Source organism: Botrytis fragariae (assembly GCF_013461495.1).
Source record: "Botrytis fragariae strain BVB16 chromosome Unknown tig00000006, whole genome shotgun sequence".
In the NCBI taxonomy this organism is placed as follows: domain Eukaryota; kingdom Fungi; phylum Ascomycota; class Leotiomycetes; order Helotiales; family Sclerotiniaceae; genus Botrytis; species Botrytis fragariae.
Genome location: NW_023500988.1, coordinates 837161 through 862171, shown reverse-complemented (window position 1 = coordinate 862171; position 25011 = coordinate 837161). Strand labels below are relative to the sequence as shown.

The window sequence follows — 25011 nt, the reverse complement described above, 5'->3', positions numbered from 1 at the left end:
CCTCCTGCCTAGTATGAGGGCGAAAAGGTTTCTGTGTCCTTCAACTCTGTTGATCCTCTAAAAGAGTAACCCTTGTGATTTAGTTTAATTTTTTTGGAGAGACTATTTTGGGATAGAAGAAAGGATACTTATGAAAAGCAGAGGAATGACTACCTAGGTATACAGCCTGATGCTTGGGTAGCGAAGCAATCGAGTTGAAGTGATAATGGCTCTCAGAGCACCAGAAATTAGAAATTATATGATAAACCAGAAATTGACTCTCGACCGGCTACCTCCTGATAAAATATACCAAGGCGACTTCTGCAGGTATTTTCTACACGACCGAATGAAAACTTGATTCGCCTGCTAAGCTCAAATCATAACTCGCTAAATTCAATTTTATGTCTGAATCGCACACCACAGCCTGTTCAACCCTCACAACTTCAATAATGCGTCTGCAAACTTTCAACTCGAAGCACCCTCTATTTTGTCATTTGGATCCAAGTTCTGCGCCCCCTCTACGAGCCCCACGACATTGTATCGTTTCGAGAAAAATGTATTCCAGTCATTAAGTACACCCTTCTCTTTATCATCGAGATCGAACCATTCCGAGGATACGTCGTCAGCTTTAGTAGAAGTCTTGGCTAAAGCGCGGGAAGCATCGTGGCCAGCAAATACTGAAAGTATAGAGGAGAGATTAGTGAGGAGAACATGCGGTGTTGAATAAAAAGGGATTGGAAAGAAATACCGTTGTAAGCACCGCCAGGAAGATATGCTTTGTTTCCTGTTACATCGTAGACTTTGCCCTAGGTCTCATGAGTTTTGCGCATTGCGGTGTGAAACATGCAGAGTTGAGAATGTACCTTGATTGCAACATAGCATTTATCACTATCAGAACCTTTCAACATGTTAGCCCCTCATCTCCGGAGATTGTAAAGAGATCGTAACTACCATTGCATTTCGCAAGTTCTTCCACCGAAATAGGATCGTACTTTGGTGGGTTCAGAGTTACAGGAGTTTTAGGTTCGAATTTACCAGCCATTTTGAGTGAAACGTGTTATGATAAGTGAAGGTTGATTGAAGAGAAATATTGCGATGGAACAGAAAGCTGACGTTCGTCGATGATGTGGGGTAGCGTCATTCATTGGTTAGCGTATTGCGGGAGACAGGGGTTTTGGTTAGGGTGAAATGTCTTGCAGGAGGAAATCGTTAATTTTATGAAGCTCTCGGACGACCAAAGCTTTACAAAGTGCGCCGACGACAATTGCGCCTAGACTTCCATATTTAATTGTGCGATTGTTATAGAGACAACTTCTGAAATGTTTACACCAAGGTTCGCAACCTCACTCGGGTCTGCCAGCGCTTCTAATCGCGCATCGCAATGTCTTCGTCAACAACGAGTGCAAGCTACAAGGTCCAGTAGACCTGCTACTAGAAACTCCGTACCATGTCGAACACAGCAGCAGAGATGGCAATCTACACGAGGAGCACAACCTAAGATCAACCGCTCCAAAGGTTCATTCACGAGGAATGCCAAAATACTCTTTAAAGCACATCCATATAGCATGACCGGAGCTACAATAGCGTAATTTACACCTCATATCCGTCTGCTTTCACGGCTTTGATGTGCAGTGCTAATACAGCATTTGCAAATACAGTATAGGATTCGGAGTCTTCTGTCTAGGATATATCAATTGGTGGTATAACAAATACATAATCGACGGTTTCAAAGCCTTTCCAGAACCTGTAGCAAAGCAACTGCGAAAGGCCCTTTACTACACCAATATGTCTCTTGAACCTAAGAATGCTATTAAATATTACAAAGAGGCTTTGCGAGTTGCAGATGAGATGGGTATGGACCCATTTTCTGACGAGTATCTCGGAATCAAGATATCTGTTTGTGTTTTATTAGAGAAAATTCAAGCCTATGATAAGGCGATTGGTGTTTACGAAATTATGAGAGATGACTGTGGGAAATGGATGGAGCAATTGGGAGATTTAGAGAGGAATATTGGCAAGAGGACGAGAGTTCTTAGGAGGATGGTAGAGATCAGTGTCAAAATTGCTGATTTATATAACGGGGAATACGTTTTACAACCAGATAAGGCCGAGGAAAGCTTGGTGTATGCGGTGGAGACGATATTAAAGGAACAAATGAGGAGACAGAAAGAAGGAATCAGACCTGGGGAAGAGGTTTGGTTATCAGATGAAGAGATGGGCGGAACTTTTGAGGGTTTATAACTCCATTCAAGACGTCAATTCGGATCAAGCTAATTTCTTTCTAGCTCTTGCACATCACTATGAAGCAACCGATAAACACCACCTTGCCGCACCCCTATTCCTCCAAGCTATCGCTCTCTCTACTCCAGCTACCTGCCACACAGCCGTTCTAAGTTTGTTCTCTCTCCACTTTCCCAAAGCCTCCCACTAACCACCTTCCACAGTGAACAATCTCTCCATCTCACTGGCCCAACAAAATCCACCACCAGAACTAGGTCAACCCATAATATCCCGCTCGCAACAAATCAAAAATGCCCGCGCATGGGCTACCAAGTCCCTAGAAATTTGTGCAAAAATAGCACCCCCAGAAAGAACTGAAGAATGTGATCTCGGATGTGCTGTTGCAACACATAATCTAGGAGAATTCGCAGAAATGGATGGGGACATCAAGGAAGCAAGGAAAAGATACGAAGAAGCGAGAAGCTTAGCGAGTGCGATGGGGTTTAAAGAGGGAGAGGCACAGAGTGAAGAGAGAATGGCGAAGATCGTTGGTAGGCAGGAGATTGTCAATAGGGGTTGAGTCAGTCTGAAGAGGCATATTCTGAAGTAATGAAGTATCTTTGAGAGGTAGCAAGAGTATCGCTCTTAGTCAGTTTCAACCTGGACTCTCCAATACTTCATTCATATGGATGTCCATTGCAAGAGCAGTACATCCTGAATATAGATATATCAATTCAACTCCCTTGTCGCTGTGCAAAGAGTAGCAAATTCAACACGTCATGCTTCTATAACTCACTCAAACCTTCCAGTATCTAGATTGGAAGAAATAGATATCAAGCTATATGTACCAAGCAATCCATTATTGATCGAACCTAATCTAACTTAACATAGGTAACTAATCCCAACCCAACCCAAGCTCAATCCCATTCCTATAAGAATAAGAAGGAAGAAAATACATCATCCTTACTTATCACCAAGTTAGAACAGAACAGAGCACAACATGAACGAAATACTATCTAATTCTCGTAACCGCAGCCCGAGAAATATGAAAATATAACGGAAAGAAAATAGTGGGAATGTAACGCCGCATTATCCACAATCCGTGGACCGTACCCATCATTCATAACTTCGTTTTTCGTATTTTGTACTTCGTGAGCCTGCGTGGCTGGGATGTTCAGATTCATAGCCTTCACAATCCTACATTTCAACAAAAAAAAAAAAAAAAGAAGAAAGAGAGAGGAGTCCATTCTCTCAAATCTCTTCATTACTCGTCTTCCCCCTCAGCATCCAAATCCTCCTCCATTCCACCCTCCACCTTGATTCCCACACATCTCCCCTCACTCCTATCCAAGCCCCCACAAATCTCTTCCTCGCCCACCCATTGCCCCCCTTCCCCTTACAAAGAATCCATCCTCCCCTCCCCCCCTCTCAATAATCTTCTGCTCAACCGCCCACTCCACAAAAAGTCCATCATCTTCCTGCCTCATCACTCCCCCAGCCTTCCCCACACTCTCCAAATGTTTCCCCAAATGTTCCATCCTCTCATCCCAGCATCCTCTCCCCTCAAACCACACTCCCAACCCTTCATTCCTCTCCGCGCAACCCCTCATCGGACATCCCAACCTCTCCGGCGCCTCCCGTCGACTCCTCTCACAACTGCTCTGCAAAACCTTCACCCGCACCTCCCACTCTACATTCTTCTTCCCCTTCCTCTTCACCTCAAACGGCGCATGCATCCGTCTCAAATGCTGCGTAAACAAATCCTTCCGATTAAACTCCGCGCCTTTAATTTCTCCATACCCACGCGCTTGCAAATTCGCATTCGCATTCGCATTCGCATTTCCCTCCGCACCTTTCCGCATCGTAGAAGCCGAGTGCGAGTGCGAACTCAAAGGAACCTTACCGCAAGATCCAAGGGTACACACCCAAGCTTGCAGATTGAGATGCTGCGAGGAAACATGTCGTTTCCATTCATTCTTCGAAGCAAACGTACTATCGCAACCCGCGAAATTGAAGACGCAGATGAAAGCCCGGGGGTGCGCGGATGCGATGTGGCGTTGGAGACTGGGGGTATCCTTGAAGCCGGAAGAGGCGCATTGTTTGCAGGAGAGACCTCCAGAGGAAAATTTGGAAGAGGATCTAGATGTGCATGTCGAGGAATTGGATATGCGGTTGCGTTTTGGGGTGGGGGGAGAGTAGGATGTAGTTGTGCTGGTGCGTTTGCGTGGGTTGCGGGTGGAGGGACGGGGTGTGTATTCTGTGTCTGATGGTTCGTCTTCTTCTTCGATGTCTCCATCTTGGGGTAGTAGTTCGGAATCAATCTCTGTTTCCATGTCTATTTTCCCATTGGTGTGAACATCAATCCCATCGCCTTGTGCATCAACATCAGCATCAGAAATCGTAGATGTATTGTCGTTATTCGAAGCTTGAATAGAAATTGCTTGAGGAGATGCAGCATCTCGAATCGAAGCTCCCAATCCCTCATCTCTGTAATGTGATATATGGGAAACTAATTTGTGACTTCCGGATTCTGATGCTTGGATCGCATAATCGACATATGTTTCATCGGTCTCGAATTTGATTTCTTGCGGGTCGGCAAATGCCTGAACATCACTGAGATTAACACATGGATATCCAGTTGGCTGTCCGATTAGAATTTGTGGTGATGTCCATATATCAGAGAAGTTTTGCGAGGTAGTGTGAGAGATATTGGGTAGGGTGTAATCATCTTGGCCCTGAGAGGAATAGTATCCATCGTGATACCAATCTGTTTCGGTAGCTGGACTTCGAGCACTACTGCAGTTGGAAGAGAGCTCTTGGGAAGGAGATGGGGATATCATTCTTGTTCGAGAAGCTTGAGGATAGACACTAACGGGTTCGAATGCTCTATGGGGTGGTCTGGAAAAGCTATCGAAGTGAGTCATGGTTGGAACAGTAGTAAAGAGAGCTCGTCCCGGCTCTGTGATGAATCTTTGTAAAGGTTGCTGTGGTAAGTTTTGACGGTATTCGAAATCCGGAGAGCTCATTTGAGACTGGCGAAGAAGTGGATCGATATTTTGTATCCAAGAACTTTCAATGTCCATCAAATCCTCATGACGGAAAGATTGAGGATTTGATCTATTTTCCTGGAAGAAAGGTGGTTCCATAGTCGAGTAAGGTAAAGTATCGTAAGACATGATGTCCAAATAATATAAGTTGAAGTAATCGAATACCCAATATAGATGCGTCTTCGGTTTTGATTTTTGCTTTTGGCCCCCACGATTCTAGACTGGAGAAATGGGGCGGAGCTAAGCTTCTGGAAGAGAAAGAGATGCAAAGCAATAAGCTTGGAAGGAATATAGCTGATATTTGTTTGTTTTCTTATTGATCCTACTGCGAGAATGAGTTTCTTGTGTATCCCAAATAAACTCATGAGTTAAGACGACAGGACAGGAGAGACAACAAACAGAACAAACAGAACTCACAAACGTAATTCGAGTATCTCCACCTTGCTGCGACTTCCAATAAATCCTTTTGCAGATAACAAACAAACAATAATAAATCTTTTTTTGTACACACACAAGCTTTTGTTTTATTTATGCACAAACAAAATCATGAATTTCAAAATGTCAGGTCATGAAATCCACTGGTCGACAGTCAGATATGGAGGTATTGAGACTTGGGGAAAGTCTGAGGCGAAGTAGCGAGAACGATAGGCGCAGTTGTTATGTATGTAATAGATATGATGTATTCCGATGATACAGGAAACAAAGAAATCAGAAACAGCACGACAAATCTCTAATGTATGTGGACCAAGCCTCAACATATCCTCCACAAAAGTTCATATGTGTACCATTTGGGAGCGACATATTCATTCGCAATTCATCACAGAGCCGCATTGTGAGAAGAAGGGTAGGCCCCACAGGAGGCCGGTGAAGGATCTCCTCACATAATTCGAACGTTTCTGTATGTCGACTCTGGCGTGCATATCCCCTGAGCCCATAAATGTATTGGAGATCGATGACTCTCCCTGTGCTGCGCCCCTCATCATTCCTCATGTTCCTTGATGGCTTGAAGCAGCTCTGACAGGGCACCGCATACCACCTCAAACAATTTCCCCATGTCGATATTCTCAATCCTGATGCGAGTGGAGACCCGACCGAGCTAGTCAATCGTGCAGATGGAGCTCTCCATACATTTCATTTCATCGCTCTTTCGTTTCCTCTTCCTACCATCTCAACATGGATTCCACATCAGAACCAATGGGAAACAGGATTTATCCTTGTACATGGTGTAAGGCGGACAAGGCGACCGCTAGGCAGACCTCGACGTCAATTCTTCAAAATCGAGAATTATTATTATTGTTTTAGCCGTCATTTCAATGGAATCCACAAGCCGTTCCGTCAATTGAGAGAGTTCTCTCGGCACAAAATAAAATTCTCATTCGATACGATCGGGTTCATTGGGGAAACTTTGTTTTCTTCCGCTCCTTCGCTTAGAACTATAGTACAGTACTTTGCTTCGCCTTTGATTCCAGAATTTGCTGTAACACAATATTCGCATTCGTTTCTGCTCCAAATCATACATTGTACAGCCAAGAACACCCAATCCCTTTCTTTTACATTTTTTCTTTCCTTTCCCCTTTTCCCTTTCTTTCCTCATTGGTTCATGTTATTTCATTTCATTCATTCTACTTCTTTTGGGTGTCAGCACTCTAGCCCCCACCCACACCATCCAATGCCCCAATATCCCAATCGCCGATATTGAAAACAGCCCCCAAATGATAACAGAGACCATTTCAAATACATATCTTACCGAGTCTGTATCGCGGTCGCAGTTAATGCATCTCAATCTAATTGATGTAATGAAGCGTTTGACATGCATTTTCGTTCGTTAATTCGCTGGGTCGGTTAGATCAATCGGGTTTGGTTTTGTTCTTGTCCATTTCACCCTATTTCTCCCAATTTAAACCAAGTCGTTCTTCAAATGCTACACATACTCGGCTATTCGCATTGAAGATCGAGTACGATGAAGTAGTATTTACAAAGATACCACATCTTCCCATGCCACCGAGTAGTGTCTGCTCACATATGAATTTAATCTTCAAGATCTCCGAATGCATGCAACACCAAACCCAACAATGCCCTGTAAGCAAGTTCCAACGCCCATGAAGATATCCCTTAAAAAATCAAGAATACCCCTCCTTCCACATACAGATAATTGATACACATACATATATGCAGCCTCACTTTTTGGTCCCGCTTGCTTCGCCCTTCACCTACCTACATGTCCAAACCACTCTTCCACCCTAAAACTCGGTGAACCAAAGGGGTCTAGCTTCACATGTATTCACGTCGTAGAAAGGGTACGCCACGTGGAGGGAAAGTCGCATATGATGTGGCTTTGCCCTTGATCCCAGACAACTTTTCCAACTGTGGTTTTCTATATTATCCTATGAGCTCTATTTACACTACACCATCTAGAATCTATTCGGTGTGTTAAGCGAAATAACTCCTTCATGGGCCGGATTGGAAAGCGGTTATCACTGCGGCTGAAAACATCGTATTCCAACCATTGGAGTTGTTATTCAACACGGTCATTCATGCCTCCCACCATCGGAGATGTAGTATGTCCAAAAAATCAGTTTACGAGTACTGTGCCCCTCGCTAACCTTTGAATTCCATGGAAAACAATTTCTTTCTACCGTAAGGTTAAATTTGCAAACGCCAAAGAAAAAATTCCTGGGTATCTTCCCTCCCATTGTTTTCAAATTCCTGCCCAATTACATCGCAGACCCAATAGTTTTACACGGTTATCCTTTCTTAAATGAAAGTGTTCAATCAACCACATTAAGAAACTCCAAATAATATTCATGAACATGTCAGACTTTTTGACCTTCACAATTATCAATTGAATCGCTCTTGCACTCGTTGCAAAAATCATGATTGCAGGAAGTACACTTGGGACTAAGAGCAAGAGTACGTCCTAGATCATCTGCACAATGACACTATAAATACGTTAGCAATTGCATATGGCACAGTAAAGTGGGAGCGCGTACACAGTAAACAATCTCTCCAATCTTTGTATACTTTGATGGCCTGTCATTCTCATCGTCGTTGCGTTCTCGTTTCTTTGATACCCTGGGTTCTTGACCCACCAAAGTAGATGAGGTTCCTTTATTGCCGACAAATTCTGGTGAGCTCCTACCAAAGTCATCTGTAGAATCGGTCGAATGTTCCTGATGGTCATTTTCAGGTGAAGATTCACCTAGGTGATTTGGACTGGCAACGTCGCCCTTGGGTTTGTCACTATCAACTGGAATCCAATCTTGAATGCTTTGTTTTTGAAGTCCGTGGCGCCCCATGAAATGGTTATCTATGTGATCGAACCTTTCTATCCAGGCATCAAGACCGTTTTTCTTAAGATCAACAAGCGTCTTACAAAAACCACACCAGAAACGAGCCTGGCAGTTACGGCCAATACGACAAGCATCGACCTTAGTCTTAACAGCATCTTGGTCAATGATGGCATGTTCTTTCTTTAGATGTTCTTGGAATGCTTGACGACGATAAGAGACTTTCGCACATGCTCCACCTTCGGGTTTCTCATTGTCGCAACGCCAGGTCTCCAAATGGAAATGTTGCGAGTTCTCGTGTCGTTTCCAATCATTTTTACTTCCAAAGGTTTTGTTGCAAGCCGAGAAAGTACAGCCGTAAGGCCTCTCGTGCCGTTTCATATGTTTCCTATTTATTATTAGTAACAGTGATGTAAGAGATAGATTTTGAGCTTACTTCAGCTCGCAAGGTCTTCCTTTAAACTTTTTACAAACCTCACAGGTGACTTGGTTTTCACTCTTGTTGCTGGCAACAGATCCTGGGTTTTGTATCCGAGGTGTATGATTTGGATCCTTTTGAATAATGTAACCTAGCTTTTGCAGGGTTTTGTAAACCTCAATCGCTTTTTCCTGGTCCAGGGAATCATCTGTTGTAGAAGAAGTAGACTTATTAAATCCATCTAGTAAGCATGCAGCTTTATCCGTTGTGGATCCCCAGGGATCAGCGGGGGGAGATTTTCCATTAGGCAAGACTTTCCGTCCCATCGGCAATGCACCAACGTTGGATGAATTTTTTGCCTCTGCTAATGCGGTTCTGATTGCTTCGGTAATGGTTGCATCGGTGGCTGAGACGCTACTATGTCGAGTTGCCTTACCTGCAGGTGGTAATGGGTTTCTCTCCACCGATGGACGGCTTACATGATCAAGATTACGATTCAAAGCACTCTTTGTACCCACTAGGGTCGACATATCCAAAAAGATTTTGTTAACAACCTCTGATGGATTCCGAAATAATTCCGATGGTTGGATGGTATCTCTAGTATGTGGATCCGCGGGAGGATTGTTCGGTCCAGGTATAGCAGTGTCACTGGGATTCACATCCGCGACGAGAGGTTTCTCCATTGGAATTTCCGTTGGGGCGACTAAATCCTGGATCAAGTCTGGATAGACGGGCTTCGAATTGGATTTGATAACCTGGGCCTTTGGTGAACATTCGTTAACTTCCCTGTTGTGCGAGACATCGTGGGTAGACGCTTCTGTAGTGAGATGGGCATTTTGAGGCAAACCTGAGGGTTCCAGAAATTCAGCCCTAAAAAATATTAGTCCTACCAAATGTTATTGAAGTCCTCTCAGACCTACTGTCGTATTATCTTCTCCAAGTTCTCTTCCGATCCAACGACGTTCGAATGAACTCGTTTCAAGTGACTACGGAAGTTGTCGAGTCGTGGCCATGCTTTATCCTTGGACTTACACTCAGGTACAACACAGCGGTATCTTTTTATTGACTCCACCTCCGAGGTCATAGCCAAGAAGTGTTTGCTCTTTGTATGTCGATCTAGATCGTTGGTTGTGCTAAATCCCTCAGTTCTTCCACAACCTGGAAAGTTACACACAAAGGGCTTTTTATGTCGTAGATCATGCTTCCTGTGAAAAATTAGTAGTGATTCCCCATGGCAGATCACTATGGGAACGGACTTCAACTCAGATTTTGTTTTTACGGATTTTTGACAGGTCTGACAGAACAGACCTGGCGAGTTAATAGAAGCCGGAAGATGTGTTGGCCATGTTTCGGGTGTCGTATTCTCGCGAGATTGCAATGCTTCATTCAACCCCTGAAAGGGCTGATAGTCTGCAACATGACCTGCTAAGCTTTGACAGTCTTGATCGCGATCATTAATATCAGAGCTAAAGATTGAAGCATTTCCATGGCTCCTTCTGGTTCCATATCCAGAATCTGATTGTGGTGGGCCACCGAAATGAAAGGATCCATTCTCCAAGGGATCTTGTTGACGATACGGCCCTCCAAAAGCAACGGGTGCACGATTATTTGAACGAACCTTGACATTTGCTCTTTCCTCTGAGATGGGATCTGAAATTGTCTTGGGATACCAAGGACCATCATTATCGGCATACCATTGGAGTAATGGAGCCTGGCCTGTCGCACGATCCATTGGCAGTTGTTGCATCCTGGAAATTGGTCCATATGGGGAATTTAAATCAGGAAATCCGTGGGGAGAAGGAAACAACGTTGGCTCCCAAGCAACCGAAGAAGAAGGGGAAGGACTTGGAAGGGTCCGCGAATTACTCAGATCAATCTCAATAGGTTGAGGTGGAAAATCTAATGATGGCGGACCCATCTCTCCTCGTGTAGAACCATATCCGGAATCTGAAGTGTGCATGGAAGGAGGTGAGGGATAATACTACGAGTTTCCATCAGAACACAGGCCATGGAAGAAGTTGAAAGGGGGAAGGATTGATCATACATGGCGTGGATAACTCCCATTACGGGGATAGCTTGGATGCATCGACATTGCTATTAGCTGTCAGTCCATACTCTGACAAGCATCTACTCAACCCGATATAACAAACCGAGGAAAGATATAAGAGAAGTTGTAGGAGATATAACCAATGTATCAAAGTCTTAAAAGTATAAGAAATGTTATTTGATGTGGGAAGAGCCGCGAGCAATGAGAGAGAAGTCGAAGAAGACCTTTGCATACACAGGGCAAATGACCCGTGCGCTTAATCATGAACCATGGTTCAAGTGACAACTCGGAGTACTGTATGTAGACGAGGAAAGGAAAATGGTTCGCGAGATAAAATTTCCAAAGAGAGTAATGAGGCAAAATACAAAGTTTGAAAATGTATATATATATATATATATATGCGACACTAATGGAGAAGCAAGCGATCAAAATGCTTACGAGGTGCGTGTGGTAGAAGTGATATGATGAGGGAGAGTTGATGGGTGAGGGAGCGAGTGGCTTTCGGTGAGAGAATCGGGCATTAAGACAAATGGATTCCGGGCGCGCGGGCAGTGGAAGGGGAGTAGAAAGAGTGCGACACGACAGCCAATGAATGAATTCTTGTTTATTCAATAAGAAGACAAACCAACGAAGAAATAAATGATTGTAAGCTTTTCATGCTCATCGAGTGATTGATCTTCTTCTTCCTACGATAATAGATATGTACTGATTGATTATACCTGAAGAATGAAATGAAGTGAAGTGAAGTGAAGGTTCAAAGATAAGAAGTGAGAAAAAGTGTGAATCCTGTGCTAAGTGAGAGTGAGGCTTGCATCGGATTGCGTGGTGAGGGAAGTGAGGCGAGCAAGCGAAGAAGAAAAAAGAATCTGGGGGGATGTTCGAACTTTGCAGAATCCAATACTAGGCAACAGCAGCTGGGCACCTTAGTTGGAAATCAGTGTACGACTAATAAATGACTCAGCTATCCATTTCGTTCGTTTTGTTCATACCTTTTTAGACTGATTGATATAAGCATGAAGAAGATCATTTGCTCTTTTGGAGATCGATGTGTGGTGCTGCTGTGCAAACAATGTTTTTGATACACGGAGAAAAAATCAATATCACGTGTAAATCACATGACTATCCTTTGAATGAAAATAAAGGCTCTCGAAGAGACGAGGCTTTATTACGTCGATGGGTATGGTTATACAGACTAGAAGAAAAAACAATTCCTATATACACAAGCATTTTCTTAATATTCACTCAACATGATATCCATCTATCTACCTATCTGCATTCTACATCTTAACACATTCCACAACATCTCACAGCCCCCCGATTCCCGAATAACCCACACCCACACACCCTCCCATGCATTGTTCCAGAATCTCTGCACCCCGCCTCCTCACATACATATCTACCTACCTACCTACCTGCCTACCTACCTACCCACCTCCATAAACCCACCTAAACCAACTAATAAACGAATGCGATATCGTAACACCTCAAAACCGGTTCACTCACTTCACACACACATGCATACATACACACATACACACACGCATACGTACTTCCCCAAGTCCCAAAGCAGTTCATAAACCCACGCGATCACGTTTTCGTATACGTCTGACGAAATAGCACAGGACGGGTTGAACAGGGACCCCTCGGTTAATCATTCAGAGCGGATAGAGATCATGTAGCTAGCTTGTAGCCAGCTATAGGTATGTATGTATTCTCTGTATACATATCTATTCTAGTCCTCTTGACGTTGGCATAAAAGCGCCTGATTGAATCGACGCTTCGTGAGGCATTGCCTTTATAAGAGTGTCTAGTATGGTATTAGAAAATGAGAAGCGAGATTTCGTGTAGAGTGGAAGAGCAGGTATACATATTGTGATACCTTACCGACCTACGTAGGTAGATGCGAAGATTGAAATGGAAATTGAAATTGAAATTGAAATTGAGATGGAAATGAATATGAATATGAATATAAATAGGAGAAATACGTATTGAGATGTTCATCTCATTTCGAAAACAATACACCCTCGCCCACCCAACAAACCTCCATCGAATCCCGAATCACCCACTCAATCTCCCAATCTCCCAACCACCTATCCAAACCACCTATCCTCCAAATTCCAAATTCCAAATTCCAATCCAAATTCCAAATTCCAAATTCCAAATTCCAAATTCCAAATTCCGATATCATCCAAACAAAATCCCTCTCTCCCACCCAACCAACATATAAACACCTAGTACACAACACCCAACAGACACTTCTATACTTCAAGCGATCTGAAGCCTAGTCGATACATTGACTACCATACTCATTTTCATATACAGCATCACATAACACACATCTCACATTCCCACTCCCCCAAAAACCTAAACCACACATCACTACCAGGTCTCTACCATTCTCAATTCCTCCACTCTCTCTCCACTCTCTCCCCTCTCTACCCCCTCTCTCCCCCTTACACACAAACTCCCATCTCATTCGACCCACTTGTTCTCAAACATCAATCCTCCAATACCTATCCTATTCATAAAAGTAGAAAACACAAACAATACACACATAAATCTCATCAACCCACGAAACAACTAGTCCTGAGCGCTTGTGAAAACAAATCACATAGCCATAAAACCAAATACATGAACACAATCATACTTACCCATACACATTCACTCACTAATTTCAACCACGAATACCCTCATTCACAATCATACATCTCATAACTCATCCCCTCATATTATATTACAAACTCCATCTCCCACCTCACCCAGACCTCCAAATTTCATGAGTGAGTGGACCAGGCCTTTCACCATGAGTTGAGAAATAATAATTTTACATTGAATTGTGCTTTCGTTCTGCCTTTCTTTTTACTCAAGATCAAATCATGGAGTCAACACATCCATTCAACCTCAACATTCTCCATGTTTCTTTGCTGATTATGTTCCAACCACGTTGCCCATCAATTCATTCATGATATCAGAATCATCACTTTATCATTCCACTCAACTCATCAGAACCGCTCAATTCTTGAAAATTAACGCATACCAGCTCCTCCGAGTCCACTCATACCCGCTAATCTGCTCGCCAATTCTGGATATTTCTCCTGGACTTCCAATTGTGTCCTCGTGGCTTCAGCATAACTCAACGCATTGACAATTTCTCCCTCTGTTCTGGATAATTCTGCTGCTCGCTCAAAGTATTTAAGTGCTTCAGTTACCTTGCCTTGTTGAAGAAGAAGTTGTGCCATGGTTGCGACAGCAATATCACACTCAGGGTCGACTATTCAAGATTACATTAGTATAGGAAACAAAGGGCTGCGGGAGAATCAACGTACTGATAAGAGCCTTTTCGCAAAGCTTCTCAGCCTCACTGAAATCTTGCTTCCATTGGAAAAGAGCAAGAGCTTTGTTAATGAGTGGAAGAACACTCATGCCTAATGGTTTAGTTTGCTTCTCCAACTCGACGGCCTTCTCGAACTGTGAAATGGCTTCATCATACTTCTGTTGATCTAACAAAAGCTCTCCGTAGTAGTTGTATGCATCAGGTACATCTTCGAATGCCTTGATTGTGCGTCTGAATGTTCCCATAGATGATGCGGTTGAGCCCATCTTATATTGTGTAACACCGAGTTGAATGTGCGAGAAGATAAAGTCCCGGTCGAGATCAATAGACTTTTGGTAGTCCTTTGCTGCTTGTGAAAGTTCTCCGAGGATGAAATTGAGTTGGGCACGGTGGTAGTAGATATCAGGGTCATCGTCATGTTGTTCCATAGCTTTATCGAAATCTGCGGCAGCGGCGTCCTTGTCACCTGATTTTTTGTTTTAGTAGCTAATCATAAATTAATGGACGGTAAATACTAACCAAGTTCCAAATGCATGCTTGCACGCTTGATGTAACTTTGTGTGTAGTCGGGCGACAGTTCGATACTCTTGCTCAAATCACTTAAAGCATCGATTTGTACGCCACGAAGATATCTGAATGTTCCACGCATGTTGTACGCAAAAGCTTCATGTTCACCGAGATCACCCAAATCCAAGGCCTTCTCAAATGCAGCTGAAGCATCTTCATATCCCTCATTGGTCTTCTTTGCCATAGCTCGAAGTCCGAGTTGTAATTGGCCCTTTCCTGTTTCCTCTGATATCTCAACGCTATCTTCTAATCCTGCCGGCGCGGGTTTTGATCGGAAACTTTGGAGGTAGTTGGTGACGAATGTTGGACTTGGAAGCTTCTTATCCTTGGCCTCGAGAATGACCTTTGCCTTCGACTCAGCTACCTTTTTGAGCAGTCTCTCAACAGATTGTGCGCTTTGCTCGTTACGGAAACCATCGATAATACAGCTGGCTGTGAAGTCGAGTAAAGCCTCACTGTATTTCTCGGTATGTTCATAAGCATTTGCTCTACGGTTCAAGGCCTTTACATATCCACTGTCGAGATTGATCGCAGCAGTAGTATCCTCGATAACCTTCTCGAATTCGCCGAGAGCGTTGTAGCATGCAGCGCGGTTTGAATAGAAGATAGGATCTGGCTTGCAAAGGATGGCTTTCCCATAAAGATCAATGGCTCGAGGATAGTCTTTGGCTCCATATGCGGTGTTACCAGCTGCCTTCAACTTGGCGGCATAATCTTTACGTTGTTGATCCGATAGACTTCCCACCGTGTTTTCGTCAACCTCAGGAAGCTCATCCACAGTCTCGACTGGTGTTTTAGGTTTGGTATCAGGTGTCGTGGTTCCCTTTTCTAAATCGGCTTCCTTCTTTTCTTCCTTCTTCCTTCGCCTCTTTTCCTTTGACTTCTTTGGCACGCTTTGGGTAGACGTGGAGTCCTTCTAACGTTATGTATTAGCATCTGCAATGATGATGTATCTACCAAAATCAGTGGTTAGATACAACTTACTGAGTCTAATAAATAGTATGCAACTCCAGCGCCAGAAACCACTACTGCCACACCAGCGATCGTATATACAACTGCCTTGTTCTCAGAAGCCCATGTGGTTATGCGATCCCAGACTGATGATTGTGGTGTTGATGCCGCAAAATTTGGCATGGGTTTGCCCGGAGGCATTGTGCTTGGTACAGACATTTAAAAACAATAAAATGGGCAATTAAAGAAGATGCAGTAGGGTGATGGGGAGGATTATGAGTGGTATAGCTGATAGGTGGTGGTTACAATCTTGATGTTCAAATTGAAGGTGGATTCAACAACCAGCTCAAAAAATCTTGGTGATACCAGTTTAATCATCAAGTAAAGCTACGGCATTGGCCATCCTTAGCGCATGGCGGCTAAAGCGGCGCTCTTTCGTCATTGTGGACTCGCACCACTCGTCGCTTCGGAAATCCATATAATCCCCGCCGCCTTTGGCGAGGGGTAGATTTACTATAGGCATAAATGTACGCATAACTCAGTTCATTTTACAACACCAAAATATAAATTTGCACCAATTATAGCCATTGGCACTTAGAAACTTTTAGACCTCTATGTTCATATTTTGCGCGTTGGCTGACATCTACTATCAGTTTTCCAGAACGTATCCAGGAAGAATTGTTCATTTGACAAAATTTCTTACAAGATACTGTAGTAGATCTACCAAAAATAAGTGATAGGTTTCTAGATGTCATAGTCTAGAGTACGACGCACCCTTCTTAGGATCTAGCCATCCACCTCCAAACCAGAGAGACAAACCTACAAATCAATCATACATTTTCAAATCCGGAAACCTTTTAAGCCTTTCAGCATTACCAAGTCCCACTTTCCACACAGATCTATCCTTCTCGTCTTGAACAGCCGTATATCTCAACCTCAAATGACTAAGAACATTACATATCTGTTCGCCCTCCGCAACATTCCCATGATCTCCCAAAGAATTCATCACCGGCCGCAGTATACTCGCTGTAGAAAAAATACTCTCATCTTTAACCACCACTCTATTTGCCACAAATGCCGTTGTTATGAAACAGACCGCTTGTACGGAAACGAGACCAATCAAAAGTCCCAAGAGAAGCGCATGTTGAGTAATTTTGAGCTGAGTTCCTATAACCGGCCGATCTCCAATCGCATATATTGAGGGATTGTTGGAATTCGCAGCAGCAGCTATGGCACCAATAGCAAAATACGATATTTGATATCCAAAATCATCTGCAGATCCGTTTCGCGGATAGCCGTACGTAGACTCCGAGACGTATATTCGATATTGAGTATCATTTAGTTCAGGGTTAGCTGCATAACCTTGTAGAGCAATTGCAGCTGATGACATATGGCGGAGTGGTAAAGAGACTTCTTGATTTGCGTTTTGAGCGTTGATAACAGGGCCAACTGTAATATTGCATTTATAATACCAAGGTTCGTTCGCGGAAGCCTCGAGTGCTTCAACAATGCTGCACCCTTCGCCGCATGTTGTATATGGTACTGTGAAGAATGTTGTCTGATCTGGTCCAGCAGCGATTGGTAATTTAACCTTGAAGGCCTCTGAGTTTCCATTCTTACTTATGTTCAAATTTGTAAGATTGCCGTTTCCTCCTTCCAACACAGGATAACTTTCACAGATCGATGTAGACTCGATGGTACGATCCGAGTACGCAGAAGTTAAGCCATCAGAAGAAGTATCCATGAATACAAAGACCCAACTTCGTTCATCAATCCCGAATAGATCCGCTGTCAACCCAGATTTGTAGATTGTTGCTGGTTCCGGTATTGGTTGCGTAGTAGACCACAAATTTGAAGCCATCATACCAAAACTGATTATTAACATTGCTCATGAATATAATCTCATGACATTACTCACCTGTTCGCTGTATATTGTTGTGCGCCCAAGTTGTTTATTGAAGCTCTACCATCCGGAAGCTTTACGGGAAAGAATTGTGTCATATTTGGATAAGAAACATTCCCACGAGACATGTGAGCCATCTTCTCAGCAGTATCAACCGAATATGTAAGCCCAACAGATGCTATGGCCACTTGAGCACCCTGTTCCTATTAGTCTGTGTATCAAGCATAGTTGGTACAACGAACTTACGATGTTGAGAAGAATCCAAAGTAAACACGACATGATCATAGTGCCCAAATCCCAATCCCAAGTGAACTGTTTAATCTTATACCAAACTTTGCGTCCAAGGAGGCTAGAGACAGTTGTAAGGCTGTCAGCGTGTAGAATTGTATCGATCTTGTGGTTTATTCAACAGGGGCCATTGAATGAGTGTGGCCATGAAACTCACGTCTCTTAGACTTCTCTCCCTCCTACTTAAAATCCACCATCTGAGGTCAATCGCCATGGCCTCAAATCCAAAAGTAAGACTCATTCCAATCATTAAAACAAGATAGAGTGAGACGGCGTTGAAAAACTGCTTCTCTCCTTTAGTCATATCTTGGTCCTTTGAAACGACTCGAATTGTTACATAGAGAAGAGATATCAGGACAGATGTAATAAGCCATCGGATAAAGCCTCTTCGAAAGAGTCTCCAGAATTGCTTTGACGATTTGAATCTCAACTTCAAGGTTGCGAGAGAATTATCGGATATAGCAGAAGAAGAATTGGCAGAAGAAGAATCTGTACATCAAGATCAGCTCCTACCTAAAACACATAGGAGAATGTGACATTACTTACCCATTGCTTTTGCTTCACACCTGGAGCTAGCCAATGCTTAGCAGGTTGTGCTCTTCCAGGGCGCAGTCTAAATGTTCTAGTTGATTAAAATATACCAAGTAACTCTAGGTATCTCACTTTATTTAGCGATTTGGAGTACAGAGCAAATGACTGGGTCGAAAATATGAGAGGTTTGTGGAGATTTACAGGAACCACGATCCATAAGGCAAACTGGGAGGTATTTGGTAACAGCAGTCTATCCCCGGTTCAGAGAACATTCTGCTACCATCATGCTATGTAATGAATTTATTACAAATGAGCTGCAACCGTCGATTGCAATCTCGACGGATGCATTAAGTCGCTGACTAACGACGAACACATTCCAAGGATTCAGGAATGCGGAGCTGCAGCAAAGACCTCTTCTAGAAGCAATAGGAGAGATACCATATAGTACTCACTATAGAAGCACTATATTGCCAACGCAATACGATAGAGCACATTCCAACACCTGAAGAGAAAGGGACCTATTATGTCACTGAAATAAAAACGAACATCGTCTGACCTATCACCAGTGAGGTGCATCGTTTTCCGATAGGCATCAAAATGTTGTCTATTTCTGACTCCCGAGCCTCCTATCATCTCATCAGAGATACTTCCCAAGGAGAACTATACATGAAAAATGACATAGCATATAAAAACAGCTAATGAGAATAGCCATATATCCAATAACTAATCTCACAGATGGTTGATTGAAAACACTTGTATATCAAACCCACACGTTGGCATTGTCATCAACAAGAAATCAAACAGAGACCAAAATCATCCAAATTATTCAAATATTCAATTTCAAGACGCTAGTAATCATACCACAACCAACATCTCAATCCAAGCCAAAAATTCATAAGCTCAACATAAGATATCAAAAGATTTTGTACTGTGTCCATATCATCCATAGCCTACCTAACAAAATCATCAAACTACCTACACATCAAGAAAACCACCCCCGAAGAATTCCCATCCATACCATCTAACACGTGATTTCCGTGTATATCATATCCACCGGCACCTCAAATCGCAATTTCTTATTCCAATTCTTTGAGAAACCACAGTTCTTAATTTCCAAAGAGCAGCTTCAATCAGATTGCACATAGTATGTCAATTTTCTTTATGCCACTAAGAGATTTAGATTGAGATGAGAAGAAGTCGAATTCGAAGAAGATTTTACCCTGTGAGGTTATTGCATTTAGCTCTACGAGTTGTATACCCAGCTACTATCCTAGCTCGGTAGTCCAAGAAGTATATCCCAAAAAATTGACAGAAGAGCTTGAAGTTTTTATAATTCGATTGTACATCAAGGGAGTGTATATGATGGGTATATGTACCTATGAAGAAGTTTCTTCTACGAATTTGAATCTCCGCTTTGCGATTTGGATTATGACTCAGAGTCACATATATACGATCAAGATCACCACCATCCCCAACATTACAATCTTTCCATCTCACGAACTTCAATTTCGGATTTACAAATTCTAACAACATAAGATTGAAGAGTCTAACAAACAACCCCTCAGATCCCTTCTTCCTGTCTTTTCTCCACCACCCACGCCAGTATGTCTCCCTCCCCCTCCCCAAACCCAACCCCAACCTTCCAACTCTTCACCTCCCTCCGCTACGACCCGCTCCTCCTGCAATCCCCGCAAAATATCGAATCCTGGCCTCTCCCCACCCCCACCCCCACCCCCTTCTACATGCTCCCCTACCACCGCGACCGCCTCCTCCAAGCCGCAACCCACTTCTCCTTCCACCCCGCCATCCTCGCCATCTCCGGTACATCCGGATTCCAGAACCTCCTCTCCGTCCTCTCCTCCTCCATCAACACACAATCTCCAACTCCGCTGCGCGTGCGCATCGTCCTCGACTACAAAGGAACCCTGACCATCGAAAGCAACCCCGTCCCCCCAGTCCCGCTATCCAATCTCTTCCCCACCCGTCTCCCACCGCCCTCCTCCACTCCCCCCACTCCCTACATCTCCCCTCTCACAGGCGGCGCTCTCACCCTTGGCCCTACCACCACCCTCCCCAGCGACCCCAGCACCTCTTCCCCATGGACCATCATCCCTGACCCCACCCCCACAACCCCCACCCCCTACACCAGCTTCAAAACCACCTCGCGATCCCAATACGACACCGCGCGATCGCGCGCCCACATCCCAACCTTCACTTCCCCGCAAGAAGTCCTCCTCATTTCTTCCAAAAATGGTGAGATCATGGAAGGTTCCCTCACAACCCCATTCCTCTATCGCGATGGGAAATGGGTTACACCGTCTGAAAGTAGCGGAGGTCAGATCGGGACTACTAGAAGATGGGCATTGGAGAAAGGGTTAGTTTTCTTCTCCCTCTCTTCTTTCTCTTTCCTCCAGCACTCTCTCCATATATCCTCCCCCACAAAAAATCAGCCTCATCTTTGAACCTAATCACAACCCCATCAAAAACTAACCCCCAAAAACAGAATCTGCGCAGAAAGCACCATCACTCTGGACTCCCTAACCGAAGGAGAAGAATGTTGGATCAGCAACGGAGTGCGAGGTTTTACATGGGGGAAGATCCAGCTTTCACCTTAGACCACCATACACACATAGACCACCGTATAAAACATAGACCATAAATACCTTACTCTGTACACCTGAAAAATGACATATTCGAATATGTATGTTTAATATACGGATAAAGGAACGAACATCAGGCAGTCTTAATAGGAAAATTCAAGCTCTACGAAAAGACGACACAATCAATGCCCTAGACGTGCTAGGATCTCTAAAGTGTAAACTAAAATGTGAGGAAAGTAACACTGGAAATGTATCAAACATCGAACTTAATCTATTCATTCTCTTGAACGCTAATAAATACTACGATCATCATTTTATCATCTCACAGCATAACCAGATACAGGAGATATAAAACAGCCCAAAAAAATCGCTAAGAGAGTGACACGATGCAACAAAAAGAATGATAATACCCGCTATAGCTATGGGACCTTCCCCGTAATTTATTAGACCAGACCCTTTCATTTTTCCAGTAGTCAGGTTAAGTCTTTAGAGACAGAGAAAGAGATAAAATTTACTGCGCCAAGAAATTGTTTCATGCTTGCTTTCGGGAATCTTGCATCGTACGCTTAAAATTCAACCCAATCAATCTTTTCTTCTTTATTCAACTTTGAAGTTGAACCCCTCACTCCCCCAAAATCACCCTTCATAAGAACCAAATCTTCTATGATCGCATAGCATCCAAACCACCTTGTAAATCTTGTTCAAGATCATTTGGTCCTTGTCCATAAGCTTCTTGTGGTCTTGGATCCTCAGCACGCCAGCTTGCTTGCTCTTGTGGTATTGGTACTTGAGGACCGTTGCTTTGACCTTGTTGACCAGGTTGAACACGGACATGTTGTCTAAACCTGTGAACTTCTTCCAAGATCAACTTTCTGATCTCGCCTACATCTTCCACAACCTCAAAATCGAAGTTAAATGTTGTTGGGCATCCAGGCTCATCAGAGGCATCGTGCCAAATGTGAAGGTATGGGTGTTCGAGGGCAGTTTCAACATCGATACGGGAGGATGGGTCAAATGCTAACATATGATCAAGGAGGTCAAGAGCATCGGGGTTGGCGTTAGGGAATAAAGTTGGGAAAGGTCGCTTGGCCATAAATGGGAGGTTTCGAACGTATTCCTGTGCTCGTGGCGATCCAATTCTTGATAGAGTTTCTTCATTTGGTGTACCAAGGATATGTAAAATTTGGTTGAGTTGATCAACATAATCTCTACCTTTGAAGAAAGGACGACCGCCTAGCAATTCTGCGAGAATACATCCTACTGACCATACATCGACTAATTTCTGTTAGCGCCTAATCTTCTTTCCCAACCAATGGCTGCACAACTTACTAGCTTTTGTATAGCTTTGGAAGCTCAACATAATTTCAGGGGCACGATACCATCTTGTAGCGACGTATTCGGTCATGTATCCAGCATTCTCTTCAGGGTCGACAGAGAAACCTCTAGCAAGACCGAAATCACAAATCTTCAACTCGCAGTCGGCATTGACCAGCAAATTACCGGGCTTCAAATCACGATGAAGAACATTCGCAGAATGAATATATTTTAGACCACAAAGGATTTGGTAGATGAAAGATTGGAAATGTGCATCAGTGAGGGGTTGACCGGATCGTACGATAGCAGCGAGATCACACTCCATGAGCTCTGCGAAAAAGATGTTAGCATGGAATAACGAGTTACGGAATAGAAAACCGCATCTTACCTTCGTAGAGATATGTTTCATTGAAATTATCTGGTCGAGGAATATCCATATCATAAAGGCAAGTAATCTAAGCCATGTTAGAACTACCCCACCAGTATCATCGTGAGTATAGGAGTCGCATACGTTACGATGACCTCTGAAATGTTGTAACAACTTTATCTCACGCAGCGCACGCTTTGCCAAAATCTTCTTGCTGAAGACATTTGTAACTTTCTTGATTGCGACACCTTCTTGTGTTTGAGAATTCGTAGCAGCACTGGCATGAAGAACAATGTCAGTTGAAGGTTCATGATACGGACATGCGCATATGCAGGTAGGGTCGGAAAGAAAGTAACATCGTACCAAACAATACCATAAGCTCCTTGACCAAGCTCCTTGGTGACTGTGTATCTCTCATCGACGATAAAGTCTTGATTGAAGACCTTGAAGACCTTTCTTCCTTGAAGGTCTGCCATGGTTTCTAAATTCAGATATGTAGACGCGTAACTTTTTGATGGTATTGATGAGATATGACCAAATTGGTTGAGGCGGAAGAAATAAGACGCTTTTCTTCTTGAAAACGAATGTGTAACAATCAATTATAAGTCAGAGAATGAATATAAGTAGGAGGATTGGTAAAGTGTTTGTTTGCTTCTTTCGTATGATCTCCCTAACCGCCGACAAGGAAGTGAGGTTGGCTTTTGGATTTCTCAAGTTTATGATGGGTCTTGCGGGAAGAGGCACAGCACGGAAAATTTGGGGTCCAAGGTGGGGAGGTGAGAGGATGGATAGCAGTGGATGGCAGTGGATGGCAGTGGACGGGGGAGTTTTATTAGCTATCCAACAAGGAAGGAAGAAATGGATGGATAGATGGATGGATGGATGGATGAATGAATGAATGATTGATTGATTGATCGATTGATTGATCGAATGAATACCGATAATGTCCAAGATGATAACAATGAGAGGACCAATTGAATTAATTTATCTTTTCCAACTTTGCTCTTGTTGTAATCTTACATGGACATGGACTATTTCCAGTTCATGTGTACACCACAATGAATGGAAAGGGATCCAAAGGTAGTAGCAATACTAGGTAAGTAATGAGTTTCGTTGCCCTTTGTATAATATCAAGCTAAAAGGCAAGAAGGGAAAGGTAAGAAAGGACAAGAGTTGTCTTTCTTTCTTCACCTACCTGCCACTCCGTATAATCCCTCCAAAGGGCTCAATAAAGGGTCAATGATGGATTTTTCCCTCCCAACAACAGACAAAGAGGGGGAACGCCAAACTAGCTGACCATCAATTAGCTACCAAAACGGGAGGTGGGGGGAAGCTTAGGTAATGCTTAAACCTTTGACTCGTTTATCCAACCAATGATATTACTTGATTTAATCAGTTACAGAGAATGGATAAGGCTGAATGTTTCATATCTTTCCTTTCTTATTATTATTTTATTATTTTACTATTTTACTATTTCCCTACCTATGAGCTTATCCCTATCCCTTTTGCTTGCTCATCTACTCTATCCACCCGAATCTATCTCACTCGCCTCCACTCCAACACAACCATCTTTCATCCTCAACCAACATTCAACATGAATCAAGCCAGAACACAGGAGATTTCACGACACGGGAATCTATTGAATATTATATACAATATACAACACACTTCTTTCTCTTGTCCTCTATCATCCAAGACTTTATTGAATATGAATATGAATAAAGATAATAAGCCACAATACGTATATCTTCCCTCTCTTTGACCCGGTCATTTGGTTGGTCCTTTCTCTCCTACAGCGCTTCAAGGAAACTAGTATTTGAGCGCATACCAGCCGAGCGGGAAAAGTTTCTTTTTGGATGTTCGATACCAGATTTGACGCCTGATTGAACCAGTTTCATGACCAATTTCGTTTCATCTACCCTGAGATCATCTGCTGCTCATACCATTGGCTTTTTTGCTTTTTTCTCTTTGCATATACGACCAGTACCGAAAAATAAATATACCCCACTCCACTGGACTATGTCTCACATGCGCCGATCGTATCGAGAATGCATTTCACTAGGTAGGTAAAGTAAACACTTTAAATATTCCTTCATTCTAACTTCTAAATTCATTCTAAAATTACAAATTGCGTTGGAGGTCCTCCGCCTATGCTTTA

At 43.2% G+C, this 25011-nt stretch overlaps 9 protein-coding genes across 9 annotated transcripts; 3 read left to right on the top strand and 6 right to left on the bottom strand.

Moving 5' to 3' along the window:
* Positions 1-444: 444 nt before the first annotated feature.
* On the bottom strand, positions 445-1021 carry Bfra_001445 (putative progesterone binding protein; the record flags this gene model as incomplete). Its single annotated transcript, XM_037331876.1, has 4 exons — positions 445-656; positions 728-785; positions 843-877; positions 931-1021. 4 exons carry the CDS (start codon positions 1019-1021, stop codon positions 445-447), a joined length of 396 nt encoding a protein of 131 aa, XP_037196030.1.
* A 277-nt stretch (positions 1022-1298) lies between these two features.
* On the top strand, positions 1299-3219 carry Bfra_001444oa (putative tpr domain-containing protein; the record flags this gene model as incomplete). The annotated part of the gene is made up of 6 exons (XM_037331875.1): positions 1299-1564; positions 1638-2212; positions 2265-2372; positions 2424-2750; positions 2815-2906; positions 3091-3219. 6 exons carry the CDS (start codon positions 1299-1301, stop codon positions 3217-3219), a joined length of 1497 nt encoding a protein of 498 aa, XP_037196029.1.
* Positions 3220-3542: 323 nt separating this feature from the next.
* Positions 3543-5375, bottom strand: Bfra_001443 (putative transcription factor c2h2 protein; the record flags this gene model as incomplete). Its single annotated transcript, XM_037331874.1, has 1 exon — positions 3543-5375. The coding sequence occupies one exon, from the start codon at positions 5373-5375 to the stop codon at positions 3543-3545; it is 1833 nt and encodes a 610-aa protein (XP_037196028.1).
* A 2684-nt stretch (positions 5376-8059) lies between these two features.
* On the bottom strand, positions 8060-11043 carry Bfra_001442 (putative c2h2 type zinc finger domain protein; the record flags this gene model as incomplete). Its single annotated transcript, XM_037331873.1, has 6 exons — positions 8060-8185; positions 8237-8921; positions 8970-9821; positions 9872-10156; positions 10208-10932; positions 10996-11043. 6 exons carry the CDS (start codon positions 11041-11043, stop codon positions 8060-8062), a joined length of 2721 nt encoding a protein of 906 aa, XP_037196027.1.
* A 224-nt stretch (positions 11044-11267) lies between these two features.
* Bfra_001441 (uncharacterized protein) lies at positions 11268-11613 on the top strand (the record flags this gene model as incomplete). Its single annotated transcript, XM_037331872.1, has 2 exons — positions 11268-11366; positions 11524-11613. The coding sequence occupies 2 exons, from the start codon at positions 11268-11270 to the stop codon at positions 11611-11613; spliced, it is 189 nt and encodes a 62-aa protein (XP_037196026.1).
* A 2411-nt stretch (positions 11614-14024) lies between these two features.
* Bfra_001440 (putative mitochondrial precursor proteins import receptor protein) lies at positions 14025-16069 on the bottom strand (the record flags this gene model as incomplete). Its single annotated transcript, XM_037331871.1, has 4 exons — positions 14025-14269; positions 14325-14798; positions 14852-15815; positions 15884-16069. The coding sequence occupies 4 exons, from the start codon at positions 16067-16069 to the stop codon at positions 14025-14027; spliced, it is 1869 nt and encodes a 622-aa protein (XP_037196025.1).
* Positions 16070-16676: 607 nt separating this feature from the next.
* On the bottom strand, positions 16677-18591 carry Bfra_001439 (uncharacterized protein; the record flags this gene model as incomplete). Its single annotated transcript, XM_037331870.1, has 5 exons — positions 16677-17721; positions 17769-17950; positions 18000-18146; positions 18199-18530; positions 18588-18591. 5 exons carry the CDS (start codon positions 18589-18591, stop codon positions 16677-16679), a joined length of 1710 nt encoding a protein of 569 aa, XP_037196024.1.
* Positions 18592-20176: 1585 nt separating this feature from the next.
* On the top strand, positions 20177-21187 carry Bfra_001438 (putative aminodeoxychorismate lyase protein; the record flags this gene model as incomplete). Its single annotated transcript, XM_037331869.1, has 2 exons — positions 20177-20946; positions 21076-21187. 2 exons carry the CDS (start codon positions 20177-20179, stop codon positions 21185-21187), a joined length of 882 nt encoding a protein of 293 aa, XP_037196023.1.
* Positions 21188-21833: 646 nt separating this feature from the next.
* On the bottom strand, positions 21834-23329 carry Bfra_001437 (putative cmgc mapk protein kinase protein; the record flags this gene model as incomplete). The annotated part of the gene is made up of 5 exons (XM_037331868.1): positions 21834-22447; positions 22502-22816; positions 22875-22941; positions 22998-23130; positions 23217-23329. The coding sequence occupies 5 exons, from the start codon at positions 23327-23329 to the stop codon at positions 21834-21836; spliced, it is 1242 nt and encodes a 413-aa protein (XP_037196022.1).
* Between the last annotated feature and the right edge of the window lie 1682 nt (positions 23330-25011).